Source organism: Alternaria alternata (genome assembly GCF_001642055.1).
Source record: "Alternaria alternata strain SRC1lrK2f unplaced genomic scaffold CC77scaffold_9, whole genome shotgun sequence".
NCBI classification, from domain to species: Eukaryota; Fungi; Ascomycota; class Dothideomycetes; order Pleosporales; family Pleosporaceae; genus Alternaria; species Alternaria alternata.
This window is the reverse complement of record NW_017306198.1, coordinates 717,150-736,918: the sequence shown is the minus strand read 5'-3', so window position 1 is coordinate 736,918 and position 19,769 is coordinate 717,150. Positions and strand designations below refer to the sequence as shown.

General features: G+C 52.2%; 7 protein-coding genes across 7 annotated transcripts; 4 read left to right on the top strand and 3 right to left on the bottom strand.

Annotated features, from left to right (window-relative positions):
* Positions 1–484: 484 nt before the first annotated feature.
* CC77DRAFT_1008413 (hypothetical protein) lies at positions 485–5,750 on the bottom strand (the record flags this gene model as incomplete). Its single annotated transcript, XM_018523531.1, has 2 exons — positions 485–1,792; positions 1,842–5,750. The coding sequence occupies 2 exons, from the start codon at positions 5,748–5,750 to the stop codon at positions 485–487; spliced, it is 5,217 nt and encodes a 1,738-aa protein (XP_018386657.1).
* A 1,985-nt stretch (positions 5,751–7,735) lies between these two features.
* CC77DRAFT_962009 (eukaryotic translation initiation factor 2 subunit 3) lies at positions 7,736–9,519 on the top strand (the record flags this gene model as incomplete). Its single annotated transcript, XM_018535633.1, has 5 exons — positions 7,736–7,955; positions 8,006–8,973; positions 9,025–9,221; positions 9,271–9,440; positions 9,492–9,519. Coding segments are annotated over exons 1-5 (1,500 nt in total), but the record flags the coding sequence as incomplete, so codon positions are not given.
* Positions 9,520–9,934: 415 nt separating this feature from the next.
* Positions 9,935–11,866, top strand: CC77DRAFT_1020020 (INSIG domain-containing protein). The gene is made up of 3 exons (XM_018524963.1): positions 9,935–10,030; positions 10,106–11,203; positions 11,275–11,866. The coding sequence occupies exons 2-3, from the start codon at positions 10,325–10,327 to the stop codon at positions 11,677–11,679; spliced, it is 1,284 nt and encodes a 427-aa protein (XP_018386655.1). The 5' UTR covers positions 9,935–10,030; positions 10,106–10,324; the 3' UTR covers positions 11,680–11,866.
* Positions 11,751–12,511, top strand: CC77DRAFT_861360 (hypothetical protein). Its single transcript, XM_018533460.1, has 3 exons — positions 11,751–11,849; positions 11,941–12,067; positions 12,287–12,511. Exons 2-3 carry the CDS (start codon positions 12,016–12,018, stop codon positions 12,469–12,471), a joined length of 237 nt encoding a protein of 78 aa, XP_018386654.1. The 5' UTR covers positions 11,751–11,849; positions 11,941–12,015; the 3' UTR covers positions 12,472–12,511.
* A 464-nt stretch (positions 12,512–12,975) lies between these two features.
* On the bottom strand, positions 12,976–15,032 carry CC77DRAFT_861258 (S-adenosyl-L-methionine-dependent methyltransferase). The gene is made up of 4 exons (XM_018533459.1): positions 14,708–15,032; positions 14,126–14,612; positions 13,324–14,075; positions 12,976–13,272 (listed from the first exon to the last, which is right to left on the bottom strand). The coding sequence occupies exons 1-4, from the start codon at positions 14,807–14,809 to the stop codon at positions 13,093–13,095; spliced, it is 1,521 nt and encodes a 506-aa protein (XP_018386653.1). The 5' UTR covers positions 14,810–15,032; the 3' UTR covers positions 12,976–13,092.
* A 224-nt stretch (positions 15,033–15,256) lies between these two features.
* Positions 15,257–16,285, bottom strand: CC77DRAFT_934023 (hypothetical protein; the record flags this gene model as incomplete). Its single annotated transcript, XM_018534357.1, has 4 exons — positions 15,257–15,941; positions 15,990–16,068; positions 16,112–16,152; positions 16,203–16,285. 4 exons carry the CDS (start codon positions 16,283–16,285, stop codon positions 15,257–15,259), a joined length of 888 nt encoding a protein of 295 aa, XP_018386652.1.
* Positions 16,286–17,050: 765 nt separating this feature from the next.
* On the top strand, positions 17,051–19,695 carry CC77DRAFT_1030837 (hypothetical protein; the record flags this gene model as incomplete). The annotated part of the gene is made up of 3 exons (XM_018526617.1): positions 17,051–17,324; positions 17,380–18,864; positions 18,914–19,695. 3 exons carry the CDS (start codon positions 17,051–17,053, stop codon positions 19,693–19,695), a joined length of 2,541 nt encoding a protein of 846 aa, XP_018386651.1.
* Between the last annotated feature and the right edge of the window lie 74 nt (positions 19,696–19,769).

The following is a 19,769-nucleotide window of genomic DNA, read 5'->3' as shown; positions in this document are numbered from 1 at the left end:
ACACAGAACGATAGTCCATTCAAGATCTTCTCAACAGTCATATTTATACACTAATGCGACGGAAATTCCTTCCCCAAACAAGAAACGAGAAAAACCGCATTGCCAAATACAACCAAAGTCTGACATCAATCGTGCCAGATTGAACAAGTCCCTCAAAAAGTGGTGTAAATCATCTCTCTCGTAAATACATACAAGGAAGTTAGGTCTCAAAAGGGTAGACGCCAGCAATGCCTCCCGCCCTCAGCAGCCGCGGTCGTAGATTTTGCATATTCGGAGAATGCCAATGTAAAAGTGAGTTCGGTCGAAATTCGAATGGTAAGAAGGTGGGGTTTGGGGAATCACATAAAGAAAAAAACCAGAACGGATAAGGAACGTACACACGCAACGCCGCTAGGTTGGTGGCATATTCGCCGAAAACGCCCCCAACAAAACCTGAGTTGAGCAAATTCTGATCCTCGTGGTGAGACAACTGCTGGAAGCCGAACTATGCATCTTCGGGTAAGATACGCGCAAAGTGCTTTTCCCAAATCCATCCTACTGTTTTTGTTTGATCGTCTTGATTCCGCGCAAGCCATAGCTCACCCTTCATACCAATAACATCGAAAATCTCGCCCGGTACATACACGAGATATGGTATCCCGCCTTCACGCCGATCATGAGCAATGTTGAACTCGAAGAGACTGGCTGCTAAGAAGAGTACTTCTGGCTCGTCGGTGTCCGCAGGTGTAGTAGGAAGATCCTCAACACTACCACGGGCAGGAGAATCCGACATTGGCAGAGCTGAGTTAAAGACACCAGATGCACGAGTAGATCCCGGTAATGATGCTGGCTGAGAGGTAGGCGCAGAGAAAGTGTGGATGGTGGGTTGCGAAGGTGAGAGGAAGGATGGACCAAGTTGAGGTGGGAAATCAAATGCGTTGACGCTCAGCGGTGAGTGCTCGATGTCTACTGCGCCGTCCAGATTCATGTAGTTATGGTTGTTGCGAGAGGGACCAGTATTGCGCCGCTCTTTGCGAACTACAGTGGCGTCACTGTTGTCAGATGTAGGGCTGAGTGCACGGGCTTCCCGTAATGAAGTAGGTCCCGGACCAGCCCGACCTGATGTGTTAGGTGGGTAGAGAGAAGGATACGCTGGTCCTGCAGGGGAAGAGCGCGGCGGGTTGTCGAGACTTCGTGGATGTGATCGAGGTGCATATCCACCACTGTTGCGGGTCTTTGAGTCGAGCATTGATGCCTCGCTCCCAATGGACTCAGTACGACGCGACGATGAGTTGCGTGACGACGCACCACCGTCGGAAGAGAGCGTTGGAACGGGAGACGTCATATTGGAGATGTCAACCAGGAGGTTCCGGTTGATGATGCCTAGTCTGTTTGCAAGATCCTGCATCGGTTTGTAGTCTCCGTGGAAGCGTTCGACGTACGATTCTAGGTCATAACGAAGGGATGTCGTGTGCTGGGGTTCGCTTTCAAGGAGCGGAAGGATCTTTTTCGAGCAAGTCTTGTACCAATCCTTCTGCAAACACATGAACAGAGTCATGAGCGTGCGCATGAGGCCTTTTGTTCTTTCGTAGAGAAGAGGTAACTCATGTTTGAGAGTGTCGTTGATCGTACTGAACTTTTTGGACGACTCCTCTATGTCGGGGTCGATCTTTTCCCCACGGTCGAGTGCTTGCTTGTGCTTAACGTAGTACAGCAGGTACTTCTTGCGTTGCTCGATAGTTTTCTGATAAGAGACCCACATCTCCCAGAGGTCGCCCACAGGCTTCAAAACCCGGCTTCGAACAGCAGCTTTCTGTGAGATGATTAGCTGAATGTTAATGGCTCGATCTTCTGGTACTTACGTGCTCTTCCAATGCCTTGTTCTGCAGCTCGAAATGGGCCATTGCCCACTTTCGCCACGTACTCTCAATTTCTGGGTACACAGATGGCGCCACCTCGCAGACGGTGATAAAACCCAAGAACACGATATTGAGCTGGAGGTAATGCTCCGTAATCGAATCAAGATACTGTTCGAAATCACGAATAACAATCTGAAGTTGGAAAAAGTGCCCTCCGAACTTCTGCTCTTTAGACTTGTAGTCCTGATCCTTGAAGGTCTTGTCGGCCTCGTCATATGCCTTGCTCTTATCGACCTTGGGAATGAAAGCCTTGACAAAAGTCTTGCCCAGTCCGCTTTTCTTCTCCTTCTTGCCTTCAGAGGCGGCAGCGCGGAAGGTATCGGAACGTGCCTTGGCCTGGTTGATACGCTGACTCATTGCTCTCAATTCCTCATGAGCCTCTTTGATTTTCGGTAGATCGGGATGGTCTGGATCTGTAATTTCTTGCAAGGACTGGAGGATCAATGGATACTTCAACAAGCGCTGGCATGGCTTCAACAACAAAGAGTCCAAGTCCCAGGCCTGAGTCATGTTCTCTACTTGCTCGAAGCAAGCAGTGACCCATCCAGATAGAGTTTCGTTGCCGTGGTTCTTCTTGATATAAGCACTAGCATTATCTTGATTAAGGAAATATGTCGTGTAGAGCCGCTCCATCTTTTCCTTGTTATCGAGAAAAACTTGGCCAATGGTGGTCAATCGATCATTTTCCAGAGTGCAATTCTCGAACTGATCCGGGGAATCCTCAGATGGTCGCCGAGCATGCATTGGTGATTCTCCGGAGTCATAGGATTTACCGTCGGAGGAATCACGGTTCCAGGGTCCACTTGGGGGTGATATCTCGTAGTTGACAATAGGCTTCGCAGCCTTCTTGAAGGCACGAAATAGCGACAGAGAGAACTTCTCTAATTCCTTGCAATTGCTGAACAGCAATCTCTTTTCCTTCTCGCTCATCAGATTCGACGCGGTTGCTTCAAAAATGTTGTGCGCGATCATCATGTCTATGCAGAACTGATGCTCAGTGTGAAGCAGCTCTTGTAAGGTGCGATATCGCTTTATAAGAGCTTGCTTGGCAGGGTCAGGCTGACCGTTTTCGCCTTGCTCGGCTTCACATGGCACATCTACAGTAGATTCGATAGGTTGTGGGGTACCATATCGATCCTCGAGACTTTGTTCGTGAACGTGAAGAACAGGAGTGCGTGACCGAGCGGGGTGCATTTCGAATTTGTCGTCGTTGAGCATGGGTCGTGAGAGCTGTTGATGTTGTGGCGTAGAGTTGTACGGATTGGATCGAGAGGAGAGTTGCTGATCAATGGATGGATTCACAGGGGGAGGCGGTGGTGAGTAGTTGGGACGGGGAGGCGCTGGAAGTGAATGCGGCATACTGTGTTGTAAGTCAAGTCCAAGTCCACCATTGGTCCATGCAAGTTGTGGAAGTTCAATGCGGTTAGCTGCAACTGACTTATGCTCATCCGTTGACGTTCGTGATAGTGCATTGTGAGAAGGGTCACCAGAAGAGCTGCCAGAATGAGACGCATCTTCCTGTATGGTTGTGGTGGTAGAGCCTGCCGATTCCCGTGAATAGCGTCGCGAGGACGAAGTATAAATGATCGCCGTGCCGCCGACATGTGATTCTGGTGTGCCTTGCTGCAGCTGCGGCGTATATGAGTCTGGACGCGATGGGGATGCTACTCTCTCGGGCTCAGGCCTCTCCTTATCGTGTTTTGAACCATTAGCGTCGCTCAGCAACCGAGCGAGATATGATTCTGTGGACTCTTTCGATGCCCAATCTTTGTGCTGTGCAATGACGGGTGAGACCTGCTGCACCCTTTCTCTGGATATCGATGCTAACTCAGGGGAAATAACTGGCGATTGATGGTACATGTTCAAAACTGAGTTCACAACACTGTAAGTTTCATTGTTCAGCGTCAGTGATCCAAGTGTTCGGTAGGGAGCGACGCTGGCGGAGTCATCCGGATAAAGGGTGTCCCGCTTAGGAAGCGAATCTCCTGGCGATCCTTTTGTATCGTGTCGAGACATGGACGGCATGTCTCTAGTGTCGTGTGCTTGGTCGGACGTGTACCCGTATGACAAAGCCTTGAGGCCGGCGCTGAAGCTCTCCGAGTCGGCCTCCCATGGTTCTGATGGCGGCTCCTCGCTAAGCATAATTGGTATTGATTCTCTGACACCTAGCTCCGACTTCTCCATCTCAGGCGATTGCGGAGCAGGCCTCTGCGGCGGAGGATGGAAAACGTGTGGCTGCAAGAGCTGTTGCTCCGGCTCGGGATGCGCGGTAGGCGGCGTAAGAATGAAGCTTCCTGGTAGACCCAACACAGGCGATTCGTCAAAGTCGGTCACGGCTGACGCTGGTTGCCCGAGAACTGGTACGGACAAGCTAGATGTCTGAAGGCTCAGGTGCTGTTGCTCTGACGAGGGTGACGAATGCTCATCCCGTGGAATGCGCTGCGTCTGCGCACGGATATCATGGGGTTGCTCGATCTCAGCAACGTCGGGTAGCCCCGCAGGTTGCTCTTGTGGGGGATCGAAGCTGCTCGCAAGTGGAAAATATTCCTGCTCACCATGGGGGCCGGTACTTGTCGAGCGGGATGCGGGTGAAGGCTGGAGCGGCTGTCTTTCTCTTGAGTTGCGCAAGCGAGGCGACGTTGGTGGAGGCGGGGCGTTAACGACGGCAGAAACACTTGGTCCGCTTCTCGCACCCAAGGGCGACTTCCCTCTCTCGCGATATCCACGGTAAGCTAATGCGGGGAGCGTTGACTGGTCTGTGCCTCGGGAGGAGACTGGAGCGACGGCGGCCGCAGCCAGAACCCTGTCCATTCTCGTCGGCGAGGCGCGGTTGCTGTGGTTCATTGCGCGGGTTGGCGTGTATTTGACGGACCGTGTCGACGAGTTGGAGTCTGAGCCGGCGCTCAAACGCCGTGTCGCTACTGGAATCCTCGAACGTGGCGTGTGCCGTTGGGGCGACCGTGCTGTAGTTTGTTCTTGCGCATGTGCCTGTGGACGTGTGGTGGGTTGCGCGTCGTCGGCCATGGCTGATGTCGCAGTACTCGCGGACCGTCCATGGTGCGAGCTGCTGAACGAGGTCGAGGGTTGTGCAGTGTCTCCGTGCGGGTTCTCGAAAACGGGGATTCCAAAGCCTGGCGACAATGCATCCTGCCCAGTTAGCACTTCGCCGAACAGCTGCCTCCCGCTTGGTGCTGACGCCCGATTCGGCGAGGTCACTTTCTTGGGCGTTGACGTTGACGAGACGTGCTGGTCGATGCTGCTCCTGCTGCCGTTTGTCCTTCGCGCACTTCGGGTAGCCGCTGGGGCGGGCTGTGGGCGGTCTCGCGGCTTCAGGTTGTTGAACTTGTGCGGTCCGTACGAGGCTTCTTTGCTCGGGCGTGCAGCCGATGCAGTCGACGAAATGGACGCATTCGTACGTCTGGTGGCCGAGTCGTGTGCCCCAGCCCGGCTCGGTGTCCTAGATCTCGAGCGCACTGCAGGCGAAGAGGCCGTCGAGCTGCCTCCGGGCGACTGCTCGAATCGCTCTGCCAGGGCCCGGACCTTGTTGGAGACCTGGGGGGAGGAGCGAGTTGCTGCGGGCGGCGATGCAGGACCAGAAGCAGACCTCGGGGTCGCTTTGGGTGTTGTGCGCGCACCGTTCGTCATGGGCTGCCGCGGCCGCGCTGCGGGCATGTCGATGCCGCGTTGCGGTGAGGGAGGTGCTGTGTGCTCGGTCGTAGTATAGGCGGAGTAGTAGTGCTCGGGCGAGGTTCCCAGCTCTTGGTCGGCATGGTCGAGCTCAGTCGACTGCAGCCAGTGTGAAACAGAGAGGCCGGGGTCGAATGCATATTCATGCGCTTGATCAGAATCCATATCCCATAGTCGGCGAGCGCAAGGGCGCAAAAGCAAGGCAGCGCCAACGTCGTAGGAAGAGGTGGTCCAATCTCGACCAACAAGGGTTGCCAACTCACACTCGGCTGCTCTCGATTACAAGGCGTCTGGGCCAATGACGGTGTCGAGGCCAGTGGTGCCCCGAGTCGACGAGTTGATATGTTTCAGCCTGAAAAGCAAGCGGACTGGTTCCCGATACGGCGCGCTTGTGAGAGGTTCTGAACTGTCTGTGTCAGATCAACAACTGGAGCCCACACGGTCCATCTAAACTCCGTCGTTAACATGCAGCTAGGAAGCGGGATACCGGCGCCGCTCTTGATGGGGCGGCACGCGGCGACGGTCTGGCCTTTGCAGCCAGCAGACACATGTCGGTATGCTCAGTGTATGCAATGTATGCCGCCTTGGTACTTTGGGCCAAGGTTCGATGATCCGCATGCTCTCTCGCGGCCTGCTTATCCATCCGTGCTTCTTGAAGGGTATGGGATGATAGCATCCCGCTTCCCCAGCCCGTAGCCTCTACCAGCACTAGCGGGTCGTGCTAAACTTCCTTCCAAGGATAGCCGTGTTTTACGTATCCAGGGGTAGGTAGATCTGTAGATGCAGCTGACCTAAGATCGTTCCATGTGCATCTTTGTTCCATTGCCATCCTTCAATGGTATTCAGAGTCAGGTATAATGACCATGATGATGGGGTTTCCACGTGGCACAAAAGAAGCTAGTCCCAAACAGAAGAGCGTGGATCCATCCACACCCGACTCCCGAAGGGTGCGTTATAACAATAAGACAGAAGCCTCAACTTAGAGACGCGATGGTTAAAAGACTCATGCGATTGACGTCGTATTCTTACGTATGCGTAGCCAGCTCAACGAGAAGTGGTGGTGGGGTTCGAGATGCTCGCGGCGCCAAGAGTACAAGATAGCTATGAGTACATCAAAAAGAACATAAATGCTCCGATAAGATACGTGATCCACTTGTTTTAGGTGGCAGGCTTGTTGCAGATAGTTGCTAATTCAAGTTTCGCATCTTTCGAATATTACTTTGTAGAGTGTCAGCGTAATAAACATGTATCCATCGATGGAAGAAAAACTGTCTCTGGTTCCACTAGCCAGAGTACCCTCTTCAAGGAAACAATCGAACAATTACTAACAACGTTCTTCTTTAGCCTCCTAGAAAGGAGTAACACAAGTGTTCTATGCGACATTCATGATTTGGGCGTCCTTATTAATAAGAGTGTTTCTAGGAGTTCTGCTATGTGCTCTTGTGCACAGCATTGTGGTAGAAGAGCTTGCGTAAGGTGTTCAGTTGCTTCCTTTTAACATGCGATAAGCGTGCATGTATCTCTGAACAGGATATTGCGGCTCCAACATAACTGAGCTGCTTGTAATTTAACCATGCCGTGTAGACAGTCATTAACAGCTAGGTTACTGAGAGGGCGCAATGTCAGCACAATACCGTGTACTGTGACATTCTAGGTACGCAACCTAGACATGAACACCGGAAGCGCCCTCGACTTTTGGTCTCAACGGATGTCGTCAAGCCAGCGTCGCAGCACACGAAAAAAACATCACGTAAACATGTAATGTACGACCAATCATTGCGCTCTCTCCCACTGCAAAAGCAGGGAGAAACCGCACCCAAGATCAGCCAAAGTATTCCTCTCCACTTCACAGACGGTTTTCGTTCTCATGGAAACCTCACACCGTCCGTAGACGACGGGTCTCTCCAAAGAAAATGCTTTTCGTGAGTGTGCAAATTTTTTGCGTTGTTCAATGAAGAGGAAAGCCAGGGCCGGCGGCGGAAGAGATTTTGTTCAGAAGACCGGCGGAACCTTTCGCCGTGGGCGCTTTGACGCTGTGCGCAGCCCCGCCACAAGTGGGCTGTTCCGAATCTGGGTTTGAGTCACTTTGTGTGGGATTTGAAGTCGAAAGTTGCCAGCCGCCAGTCTCCACAAAGGCAACACTACGATAGACGAATCCAATCTCTCGACAACCACCCACACTTACAATCCAACCATCTCCCGAATAGCCAACCCTCGGAACAAATTGCCCACCATGGAGTCCGAGTCCGACCACGACCACCGCGATGACGAGAGCGTGTCTGAGCAGGAGGACATCGAGGACACGAAGCCAAAGTCCGCGTTGAAGAAGGGCCGGGAGCCAGTGGCGCCCGTGCAACGCCCAGAGCTTCCGTACGTGTTGAACACATGAGGCTCTACGCCAGATAGCTAACGCGCACAAGCGAACAACCAGACCCAAGCACACTTGACCTCACTACGCTCAACCCGCTGTCGCCTGAGATCATCTCCCGCCAAGCTACCATCAACATCGGAACCATTGGTCACGTCGCTCACGGAAAAAGCACTGTGGTGAAAGCCATCTCCGGTGTGCAGACCGTCCGTTTCAAGAACGAACTAGAGAGGAATATTACCATCAAGCTCGGTTATGCCAACGCGAAGATCTACCAATGCGACAACCCAGAGTGCCCGCGCCCAACATGCTACCGGTCATACAAGAGCGACAAGGAGGTCGACCCAGCTTGCGAACGTGAAGGATGTGAGGGCAAATACAGACTGAAGCGCCACGTCTCTTTCGTCGACTGCCCTGGCCACGACATTCTCATGAGCACTATGTTGTCAGGTGCTGCCGTCATGGACGCTGCACTGCTTCTGATCGCTGGAAACGAATCTTGCCCGCAACCGCAAACCAGTGAACATCTTGCTGCCATCGAGATCATGAAGCTGAACCACATCATCATCCTCCAAAACAAGGTCGATCTGATGCGGGAAGACAGCGCTGCGTCGCATTACGAGTCTATCCTGAAGTTCATCCGGGGAACCGTTGCCGATGGCTCACCCATCATTCCCATCTCGGCCCAGCTCAAGTTCAACATTGATGCTATCAACGAGCACCTCATTAGCAAGATCCCCGTTCCAGTACGAGACTTTACTGCAAAGCCACACATGATTGTCATTCGATCCTTCGACGTCAACAAACCTGGTGCTGAAATCGATGAGCTCAAGGGTGGTGTTGCTGGTGGCAGTATCCTGACTGGTGTACTAAAGCTGGGAGACGAGATTGAGATCAGGCCCGGTATCGTCTCAAAGGACAGCGCCGGAAAGATTCAGTGCAAGCCCATTTTCTCAAGAGTAGTGTCTCTATTCGCTGAGCACAACGACTTGAAGTTCGCTGTTCCAGGAGGACTGATTGGTAAGTAATCTTTGTTGCAGCATCATCAAGTCCTTAATTAACACGTTCTAGGTGTCGGTACACGCGTTGACCCTACTCTGTGTCGTGCGGATCGTCTCGTCGGTTTCGTTCTTGGTCTCCGTGGACATCTTCCTAACATCTACACTGAGCTCGAAGTCAACTACTTCCTTCTCCGAAGATTGCTCGGTGTCAAGACTGCAGACGGCAAGCAGGCCAAGGTAGCCAAGCTTGCAAAGAATGAAGTTTTGGTAGGTCTCGATCTAGTCTGTGTTCAGAATATGGCTAACAATCGCAAAGATGGTCAACATCGGATCAACTGCTACCGGTGCCAAGGTTGTGGCTGTCAAGGCTGACGCTGCTCGTCTGTCTCTCACCTCGCCTGCATGCACAGAGATCGGTGAGAAGGTCGCGCTGTCTCGACGTATCGAGAAGCACTGGCGTCTTATCGGTTGGGCCAACATTGTAGCGTAAGTTTCAAGGCACATCTAGTTGCGTCCACAAGCTTACAAGTCTTTTAGCGGTAACATCCTCCAACCTATTGTCGACTGAGCGGGGATAGAGAGTAGTGGGGTAGCTCACAAGGAGTGGAACGACAAACTTTATGACGGGACGACGTAGACGTGGGGCGTACGATGGCAAAACATGTGCATTTGGTTCCTCAGCATTTCCTGCCGGAGTCGGTTGTGCTTGGAGAAAGGCATCAAAAGTGGGTTTTCTCGCAGCTGTGTTTTGAACAGCATCTAGAAGCCACAACAGCAGAGGTCTAGCGTCACTCGAGAGCGAGCGTCTTGTGTATCAGCACGTTCTCCAGCTCAGGGTAGCCGCATATAATGAAACATGATCGATCCACTAGAAGTGTTGAGAGTGCGGATGACAGCGGATCCACAGGCGGAAAGTTGGCCGATTTTCACATGAAAGCCATTCTCAGTGACACATGCGGGAGCATGGCCTAACAACGTCAGATCAGCGTGCTAGCCTACATGTGCCTCATAGTCCCCTCACTGCACGTTCGTACGACTTCTCCGCTCACAGTATTTAATTTGATTGCCTATACGAGGTATGTTTGCGAGGCTCCAGTAATTATGCCTGTATAAGGCCGAGCACACGTTCACGTGCACTGACTCGGGGTTAGAGTTCAACTTACGTTCCATTCCAAACAACGCAACAATTATACGAATACGCGGCTCTGTTTGTGCTGCGAACCATAGCTCGTATCTTTTTTTTGCTTCTTGACGCTCGCTGTTCATATTGCCTTTATCCTTTATTGTAGTTGCAAGCCTCGATTGCGTCTGCACACATCACAACAAAGTTTGCGGAACCCTGCCCGCGTCGGAACTGGAGCGCGACGGCTATGGAAGAAGACCCTTCGAAGGCGAACGCGGCACCACCTCCGCTGCATATCTACCGCCCCATCCCGCGTCGCAACTTCGAATCCAACTACGACACGGCCGATTCGCCCACACACGCCTTCTCGCAATCCACGCCTCCAAGCGCGACTGAGAATCGGAGATCATCCGACTTCCTCGCTCAGCTGAACGCTCGCTTGCTGGGAACATTCAACTCTCGCGATGACGACTCGGACGACCAGGAGAGAGACAGGGGTCCTCCGCAGCGGAACAAGAGTTACTTGAACATGACGAGTAGCACTCTGTCCGGAATATACGATGAGACGGGTGTCAACACAGCTGGCGAATTGAGCACGGCGGAAACGCCATGGGGAACTGGTGCCGAGACACCCGCACACACAGCCATGGGCCTCCAATCCTGGGAAACCGGTATGGGAAGCCCTGATGGCGGAATGGCCTTGAAGAACCAGGCCAGGAAAGGGTCAAATATGGGCAAAGCTGAAGGACGACAAAGGAGTCGCTCAATCAAACAGCCGCGCCGCGGTGTATGGAAATACTCTGTGATTGCAGGAAAGCTTGTAGCGTTGTACGTCTTCGGTGTCATCTACGGAGTCATTGTCTCGCATCTTCACGAGACGAGGCAACTGGCAGCTGTACACGTTGAAGGTGTCGATCGCAAGAGTCAGGCATACCTTGTCTCCTGGGGGTTATTCGGAGTTGCTCTAGGAAGTTTGCTACCATACGTTGATCTCTTGTGGGATGCGCAGCGGAAAGAGAGCCAGATGGAAGACAAGGAGGCAGAGACACATGATTCACCCATTAGTGAGCAGATCAACGATGTGGTGAGGAGTGTGGCAGCCTTTGTAGGGATTGCATTTGCCATTGTAAGTCTCCACCGACCGACTCCTTCTATGCTTTGTGATACATGGACATGGACTAACGCTACTCTTCTCAGCGTCGTCTCCCCTGGCAATCAACCCTCCAACTGACCTTGACTCTGGCCCTCGTGAACCCCGCCCTATGGTATATACTGGATCGCTCGAAACCCGGCCTTTCCGTCTCACTCACCGTCACGTCGATTCTCACCTCTTTCATATTCCTGTCCAATCCAGATGTTCTTCCCTCGCCGTCTCTACCATCCACCACAAACGCCACACAAGTCCCATCCATTGGCAGCCATACGCACACAAAAGGAAGACCAGCTCCAGTTGTTACACCAGAACTGTTTGCTGGTATGGTCAGCTACGAGAACCTAGCTGTCGTTACGTGGGTTGGCAGTGTCCTGTTTTGTAGTTGTGTTTGCTTTGGGAGTATAGGCAGGAGATTGGCTGTGCTGGAAGAGAGTGGGTGGAAGAGGTGATGTTCCTTGGTTGAAAACTATAGATAATTGAGGGATTATATTGGATATTGTTGCACAACTATGGTGCTGCTTTGTCGGATAGGTTTGCGGACGGTTTGGGGCGTCCGGTCAAAATTGAAGCTATTGATCCTATGTTGGACATCTCTGGATTCCGGTTTCATTCCTCATTGGTATATGCTGACCTTTGGTATGACTCCAACCACGGAAAGAATTGAATGTCAACCCTCTCTCTAGACTACTATGCTAACTCGAACTGCGTAGTCATGTAAGCGAATCGTCTATCCAGAAGTCTGTATGAGTACAGAAACCTCGAACATGTAAGGATAATGTATCGTTATGGACTGCAGTGTAGTAGGAGAAATCTTGTGCGACCAACGCTCTCTTTATTGTAAGTGATCACATTTCTTTCGGTACTAGCACTGCAGGAAAGATACAACCGCAAAAGAAGTACACCAAAACTGCATTTTAATTATATCAGCCAAGAAAACTGGAAGCAAAAACAATCGTCTTTTACCACGTAACCCGTGAGATTTACACGGAGGCAAAAAAGATGTGTCGCAAATTGGCGGTACTGGGAACTATAGACATGTTAGTAACAATGTCTCAGTAAACCGACTCAATGTAGGGGAACGTACTCGAACCCAGGCTGGCGCGGATCTGGATCAGGACAAGCTAAGTTGTCCGCCAGCCACAACGCGACGTCATACCACTAGACCATACCACGATAGGGCTGTTAGCTGGTGTGTAGTCAATATGGAGGTATTGATGCTTACCCTTAGTGATTTGTTTTGATGGAAAATTTTGAAACCATTACATTCATATAGTTACCATAAACCAGGGAGATCTCATTAGCGCTTAATTTTTTGGTAAGTCATGTCCGGCAACGTAGAGAAATTTGATCAGTGAACTCGGTTGTGGGCAGCGGTACATAGTGGGGACTATGAGTCAAGTTAAAGGCATCGTGGGGAAAGCATGCAGAGCCGAGTGGAGAACATGAGCAAATGGGCACGGTTGGCACCTTCGAAAAGCGACTACAAAGACTCTTACTCGAGACTTCCATCCAGTACAGAATAAAATCTCCCTTGCACTTGGACTGTTCCTTGAGCACACTGCATGTACAGGTCGGAGAGACGCGTAGGATTCTTCTATGCTTTCTCGGATACATCATCTCTTCATACATGTCCTTTGTCTCATAATCATCAATGCTTTGCAAGCCACTATAGGCTGTATAACATCAACGGCTGACGCCACTTATGACTCCAACTTAGAGAGAATACGTTCCTACTCTATTCCCTGGCTCGGAGCCCCACGTCTCTCCCTTGTAGATTTCGAATACCATCTTCCGTGCTTTCTTTGGTTCAGTCTCGCATTCAATGCTAAGTGATACACGGGAAACATCTTTCTACAGGAAGCTTACTGCGCCTTAGAAAGCTTGGCCCTGCTAGCAGCAAGAGCAGCGGACAGACTGAACTGGGTGTTGATACCGTCAATGCGGTGGACAGCGTTAAGGTTCTTGACGCAAGTAATCTGGAAGCAAGTGGCAGATCCCTGGCGGGAGGCAATCGTAGAGTAGGCGAGGAAATATTCCCAGATCTGGCGGGTGGTTAGCACCTAGCGATAAAAGGACAAGAAAGTTGTTCTTACCTTGAACCATCGGATTCCGTACTTGGCAACAACCTTCTCCTTGTTGGCGAGCCAGTTGCGGTACCACCTCCAGAGAGTGGCAGAGTAGTGTACACCGATGGTGTCAACCATCTTGACCTCAAAACCAGCACCCTCGAGGGTGTCGATGACGAAACCTAGAGGAGTAGAAGCATCGGCGCCAGGGAAGACGTATTTGTTCATGAAAAGACCCCAGGTGAAGTCCTCGAATTGCCAAGCCTTACGGAGACCAGCAATCTGAAGGAAGAAGACACCGTCATCATCGAGCATATCATAGACCTGACGGAAGAAGCCGCTCAAGTGGCGGACACCAACGTGCTCAGCCATCTCGAGACAGGTGATCTTGTTGTAGCCACCAGGAGGGAGAGGGATGTCGCGGTAGTCCATGCAGAGAATCTTGGATTGGTCTTCTTCGATACCAGCCTTCCTGAGGCCATTGTTGCCCCAAGCAGTCTGGTTGCGACCGAGAGTAACACCAGTAGCGTGGGCACCGTAGTTGACCGAGGCAAACTTGGTAAGAGTACCCCATCCGCAACCAATATCGAGCATCTTCTCGCCCTTCTTCAGTCCGATCTTTTCACAGACGACTGACATCTTGTTGTCCTGTAGCTGTTCGAGACTCTCCTCAGTGTTGATGTCGGAGATGATACCGGAGGTGTAGATCATGCGGGGACCGAGGAACCAGCCGTAGAAGTCGTCACCGCGGTCGTAGTGGTCGCGGACCTGTTCCTCGTCTGATGTCGGGTCAGCATGTATATAGTTTGCGAATGATGGGAGCACCAACCCTGAGACTTGGAGTGGACAATCATTTCTGGGATCATGCCAAAGAGGAAGTGCTTGATCAATCCGAGAGTGAAGCGGGGCTTGGACCAGTCGTGGCGCCATTCGAGAATCTCGAGCATGTCGCCATTGAGCTCTACCTCGCCGTCGAAGTACTTCTCCTGGAACGTCTCGATGGGGATCTGCTTCTTGCCATAGTATGCGTCGCGGTCCTCGGGCTTGGTGAACTTGAGGTAGTGCTCAATGGGCTTGCCGGGAAGTTTGGCCTTCTCGTTCTTGCGGGGTGCAAATTCAGAGGTGAGCCACCAGAAGGGTCCTAGGATAGGGAGGAACAGAACGAGGGCTAGGAAAACCCATGTCTTGAAGCCCATACCCCAGCTCCAGGTGATGTAGGCGGGGATGCCCACCAGCAGCGAGATGAGGGCATAGTTGTTGAACGAGTCACGACCGGAACCTTCAGCGGGCAGGGGAGCATTCGCAATGGTCGGGTACTGTCAGACATGGAACGTCAGCGTGCTAGCTCTTTGTGTTGATGCTCAATGGCTGGCGGGGTCGCTCGTTAAACTGTCCAGATGCAACAACTTACCGAAGTTGTCTTGACGCCGCAGTCGAAGGCGGGCGTCGTGGGCGAGGGCGCCGGTGGCGTCTCAACCCACTCAAAGTTCTCCTCAGAGGTATTGCTGCTCATCTTGCGCACTGCTGAGCAATTTTGCAAGATGGGAAGCAAACGTGTTGGGATCTGGGAGGCTTTAACGGCGGTGAATCTAAGCGAACACCCACCGGGGTTGCGCTTGCCCCTGCAGATGGTCGACTAGCTCCAAACATTTAACAGCACACCGACGGCGACTCCCATGGATGTGCGCGATATACGTTGCAGTATTGCTAGCACAACTCTGCTGGTGATAAGGATTATGGGGCGTGAACAAACTTGCAATATCTACAACTCAGTACGCTTGGACATGGAATACAGTCTCCAGCCTCTTTATACAGCATGTGCACTCGCTCTTTCTTCGGTCGTATACGCGTATGATCCATACACGCTTCTTCCATCAACAATCTGTCTTTCAATCCCGTACAGGTAGGGACAATTTTCAGATTCTGCCAAGCCATATTCACAAACATAGGCGGGGCACGCTCAAGACACGTTTACTAGTAGCTTCCCCCTGACAAAGTCCACCTGCTCCTTGGCAACACCGGCTTTCTCCAGGTACCCCTCAACGCTGCCGTACTTTTCCAGTAGATACGAGTGTACACTGCTCACCAAGTCTGGAGGACATATCGCAAATTGTTCTGTCAGACCAATAGATGCCATCTCTTTCAGCCTTCCTTCTTTCTCTGGCTCAAGTTCTGGCTCGGACAGTCGGTAGTCGTCGTCGATCGTCTTTTGGTCGACACCGAGAAGCAAGAGGACCAGCATAACTATGAGCCCGGTCCGGTCCTTGCCCTGTGTACAGTGGACTAGAACTGGCCAATTCTGCTCTTCTCCCAATATATCGAAGACCTGCCTGACTTCTCGTGTGCATACGTCTAGGGATTGCTCGGCCAGACCGACGAGCCCCATGTCTTCCATATGAGGAGCTAAAATCTTGATAGCATCCTTGCGGTAGCCGACAATCATAAGTCCCGCCAACCTGAAAAACTCGAGCCATGTAAGCTTCGAGAGCAACATGCGCGAGAAGGCCGAGCCATTAAAGTTGATTTCGTGATAGGTTATGCCGGGTATCTTGAGGGGCTCTGCTACATCGTCGTTGCTCTGGGGAATTGCCGCTGATGCTTTGATCCTTGCATCATGCTTTTGCGCCTGTTCGATGTGCTCCGTTCTGTGCTGGTCAGTACGATATCGGCGCCGGCCACTTGTATCTGCGTACTTTGTTCGTAGATCAATAATGCTCTTCACGCCGAACTCTTTCAAGAGTCTCTGCCTGTCTTGGAAAGAAGCCTCATCTTCTATAGTCAGCCTCGCGCCAAGATACGTGTGTAAGATACGCACCAGGTCGGGCGCTTCGGAACAGTAAGCCGTTCCTTAGATGGCTGCAGCATGGTCAGCCAAAGATCCACTTCGCCGTGCTTTAGTGAAATACCGAGTTCCTGTCGTCTGATTGACAAATTCACTGACATCGCGAAAGTTCAATATGCTTTTCAGCGGCGTTTGTAGTTCAGTCATGTTTACTACGCTCAACCTTGCGAGGCTAAAATTGGTGGTATAGTTATTTGCTGGATCAAGGCGGAATGTCGAGATCTGGTGACGTAGTTAAGTTGGCACTAACCGCATCTAATCCAACCTGCAACTTTGCTTCTGAAGCCAAACACCCAGCAGTGGAGGTGCTCGGGCATCACGACAATAATCAGGACAGAAATGCGCCATAATCGTTTGTAGCTCTAAGATCTTAAACTACGCTGCTATGATCACCGCGTTCCAACTGGATGCAATCCATAAAAACTTATTGATCTCGCAGACGTACAGTACAGACATTGGAACTTGGCTTTCGTGTTCCACAATGCCACGGCGCAACGTTGTATCCCAAATGATGTGCTTCATTGTTTCATTCGCACGACGCAGGTTCGTGATCTCCAGATGTGCGCAAGGGTGCGGGCAGACAGGATGGGCCCTCCTGGACGCACTTGATACGTGATTTGACCACTTCGGTCAGTCCGTCGCATTGCTTCCGTCTGGAAAGGCAAGGTCATGGTCTGGCGGAGGCTAGAACCAGACCCAAGAGGGTAAGGCTGAGATTTTCCACTCGGAACGCACGCTCGTTCATGGCGATCACAGTTATATGACATCATTGCTACCTTCTCGCCATTTAGCCATGAAGGGCGCCACAGTCTGTATCCCTCGCTGGCGGTGGCCTTCCCTTCTTAACTCTTGTGATCACCCTCAAAGTAGCGCTTGGTTCGATTGCATCTTGCACCGACACGCTATTTCACAATGGCGACGACAGCCCTTGCCGCGAGTGCGCCCCCCACTGCTGACAGCAGACCCTTGAAGGGGACGGAAGAGGCGGCTCCACCACGATCCTCTGCCGAGACGAACATGCGTTGCCCTGACCCATCCGCGCATTCGCATCAGTCAAAGAACAGCGCATTGCAAAATCAGGCGTCTGCAGCAGCGCTATATTCCCATAACCACGGTGGCCCGGCCAAAGCAAACGTAGCGAAACCCATCAACCCGCTAGGAGCCGACGGCAAGCTCTCATCAGCGAGTGAGTGCGAAGTTGTGATGATCTAATTACATCATATGCTAACAAACATTCGTAGGCGCTGCTACAAGTCTCAAATACGCAAAGGCCCAAGACCTTCCCAGCTATCCCGTCGTTGGAATCGACACTCAATCTTCTGCCGGAGCTGCCGCGCTGCTCGCGAACCAGAACAAGAAGAGCCCGGAGTGGTGGAAGCCCGAAGCATCCCCCGCCGCAGGCAAGGCTGCGTTGCTCGCAAACGGTTATAAGATGGCTCCCATGTGGCACCCGGAAGCCAGTGCTGAAGGTCATTCTGCTGCTACCATCGCTATGAGCAAGAAGGGGCTCGGCCCAGAGGTCGACTATGGATACACCGATCAGGGCAGGAAGAACGCCTTCACTGCGGCTACCGATGCGCACTCCGCATCGAGGCGTAAGCGCGCTCAGTCAAACCCACCAACTGCGCCCCTGTATCCAGACTCGAAGAATTCGGCCAGGAATGCATTGGGCGCAGCAACACTCGCTCATAGTGCGTCTACTCGAGCCAAACCACAAGCTAGTCCTGCTGATTCCAACCACCGCGGACATGGTGCTATGGAAGCTGCACGCATTCAGCATGCAAAGAGCATATCGCGCGACATGTACACCAGCACTCCGCCTGTTGCGTTAGAGACAGAGGAGAAGAGGCACAACGACGCTCTCCGAGCTTCTGCCATATCTATGGCTAAGAAGATCTACGATGTGCAACAGCAACACATCGATGGCGCAACGGGCCAGTCTGTCGCCCGCACTGGAGCGACTGCAGCACACAGTCAACAGCCAGCGACTGGTGAGGCTGATATCAAGCAGCAAGCTATGCGCTACATCGGGATCCAAGAAGCTGCACAAAAGCTTGCTCAAGAAAGGCTGGCAAAGATAGGATATGACGAGAACGCCGCCTACCGAAGCTACTACGGCTACGACCAGCCAACCAGGTCGAAACTCTCCATGCGTCGTGGGCGTAATCGCGCCCACAGTGCTTCTGAGACAGCCCCTGCGGACACTTCGGACTCTGACGAAGACGACTTTCGTTCGAGGCGAATTCGTTCGCAGATGGATCAGCTCAATAAGCAACTGGCTGATGTGGACGCAAAGAAACGCGAAAATGATCGCAAATCCTTGCTTGCTGCTGCGCAGCGCAAGGTTCAAGCACAGATGCAGGGCATGGACAAGAAAATCTATGACGAAACGGGCAAGATGTCGTCTGCCATGGTGGACGATTGGGATGAAAAGGCGAGGCAGCGTGCCTTAGCGAACTCTGAGGCTCGCATGGAAAACCACGGTAGGGTGCATATCGGTAATGGCAAATGGATGGATCAAGGCGAAATCGACGCTATCGCCCAGGCCAGAATTCAGCCTACTTTAGACGAAATCACCGAGAAGACCGAAAAGCGCCTCGCCGAGGACGAGAAGCGGCGTGCTGAGGAAGAAGAGCGCCGACTCGATCAGGAGCAGGACAAGCGCCGTATTCGTACCGAGAAAGAGCGGGCCGCTGAGATCAAGGCTGAGGAGAGGCAAGGAAGGGGTAAGTTGTTCTTGTTGAGTCGTTCATCCCATTACTGACGTACAAACAGAAGAAGAGAAGAGGGCTGCCAAAGCGAAAGCTGCTGAAGAGAAGCTGGCTGCGAAACAAGCAAAGGAAGCGGAGAAGACCAAAATTACCGAACAACGCAAGTCCAAGGAGATCCCGCTGGCTGAACCAGCAGTCGTAGATGCTGAAGGGCCGCGTGACAACGAGGATCTTTATCAAGAGCCCACACCTACAGAAGCTCAACGTACTGCTGAGCATGATTCAACCGACCCGACTTCGCCCACGTCGCAAGGATCTTCGAAAGGGTTCAAATCGCTCCTGAACAAGTTGAAGCGCCGCTCAAAGCATGCTCCTGGGACAGAAACTGAAGGTAATACGAAAGAAAAGGAACCTGGCTTCATTGGTGGCGCAACTCTTCGGAACTCCACCTCACAACCCCAATCTCAATCTCAGTCTTCGAAGAGCGCTATCCATCCAGCTCGTGAGTCGATAGACAGCCGCGTATCTGCTGATGTCGAACCACCAAAGGATTTAGGCGCGGTTGAGCCTACTTACGTTCCTCACGTCGGCCATGTTGACGAGGATCGCTACTCAGATGTCTCATCCTTGTCTAGCGATGGGGAGGAGTTCAGCATCGCACGTGGAAGACCAGCAGAACGTGTTGTAAGTGGTGCAACAGCGACATCCGCGGGAGAGAGCTTTGAGGAAGCCCGTGATCATTTCGACGAAGCTCTAGCACCACCCCCAGCGTTCGGCTCTGATGCAGAGAAAGCGAGGATAGGAAGTCCAAACCGAGAGTCAAAGTTTCAGGAAGTGGGACTGTAGCCCTCGCAACGGTACCTCAGGGGAGAGCGTTGCTCCTAACAGAATGATGTTATGATTAAGCTGAAGCATGTACT

What these genes read in the sequence shown, in the direction of transcription:
- CC77DRAFT_1020020 (XM_018524963.1), top strand. Translation starts at nt 10,325, where the DNA reads ATGGAAGAAGACCCTTCGAAGGCGAACGCGGCACCACCTCCGCTGCAT. An exon ending in TAGGGATTGCATTTGCCATT is followed by an intron (nt 11,204 to 11,274) that starts GTAAGTCTCCAC and finishes TACTCTTCTCAG; the next exon opens with CGTCGTCTCCCCTGGCAATC.
- CC77DRAFT_861360 (XM_018533460.1), top strand. Translation starts at nt 12,016, where the DNA reads ATGGACTGCAGTGTAGTAGGAGAAATCTTGTGCGACCAACGCTCTCTT. An exon ending in CGACCAACGCTCTCTTTATT is followed by an intron (nt 12,068 to 12,286) that starts GTAAGTGATCAC and finishes ACAATGTCTCAG; the next exon opens with TAAACCGACTCAATGTAGGG.
- CC77DRAFT_861258 (XM_018533459.1), bottom strand. Translation starts at nt 14,809, where the DNA reads ATGAGCAGCAATACCTCTGAGGAGAACTTTGAGTGGGTTGAGACGCCA. An exon ending in GCGGCGTCAAGACAACTTCG is followed by an intron (nt 14,613 to 14,707) that starts GTAAGTTGTTGC and finishes CATGTCTGACAG; the next exon opens with TACCCGACCATTGCGAATGC. An exon ending in TGTCCACTCCAAGTCTCAGG is followed by an intron (nt 14,076 to 14,125) that starts GTTGGTGCTCCC and finishes ACCCGACATCAG; the next exon opens with ACGAGGAACAGGTCCGCGAC.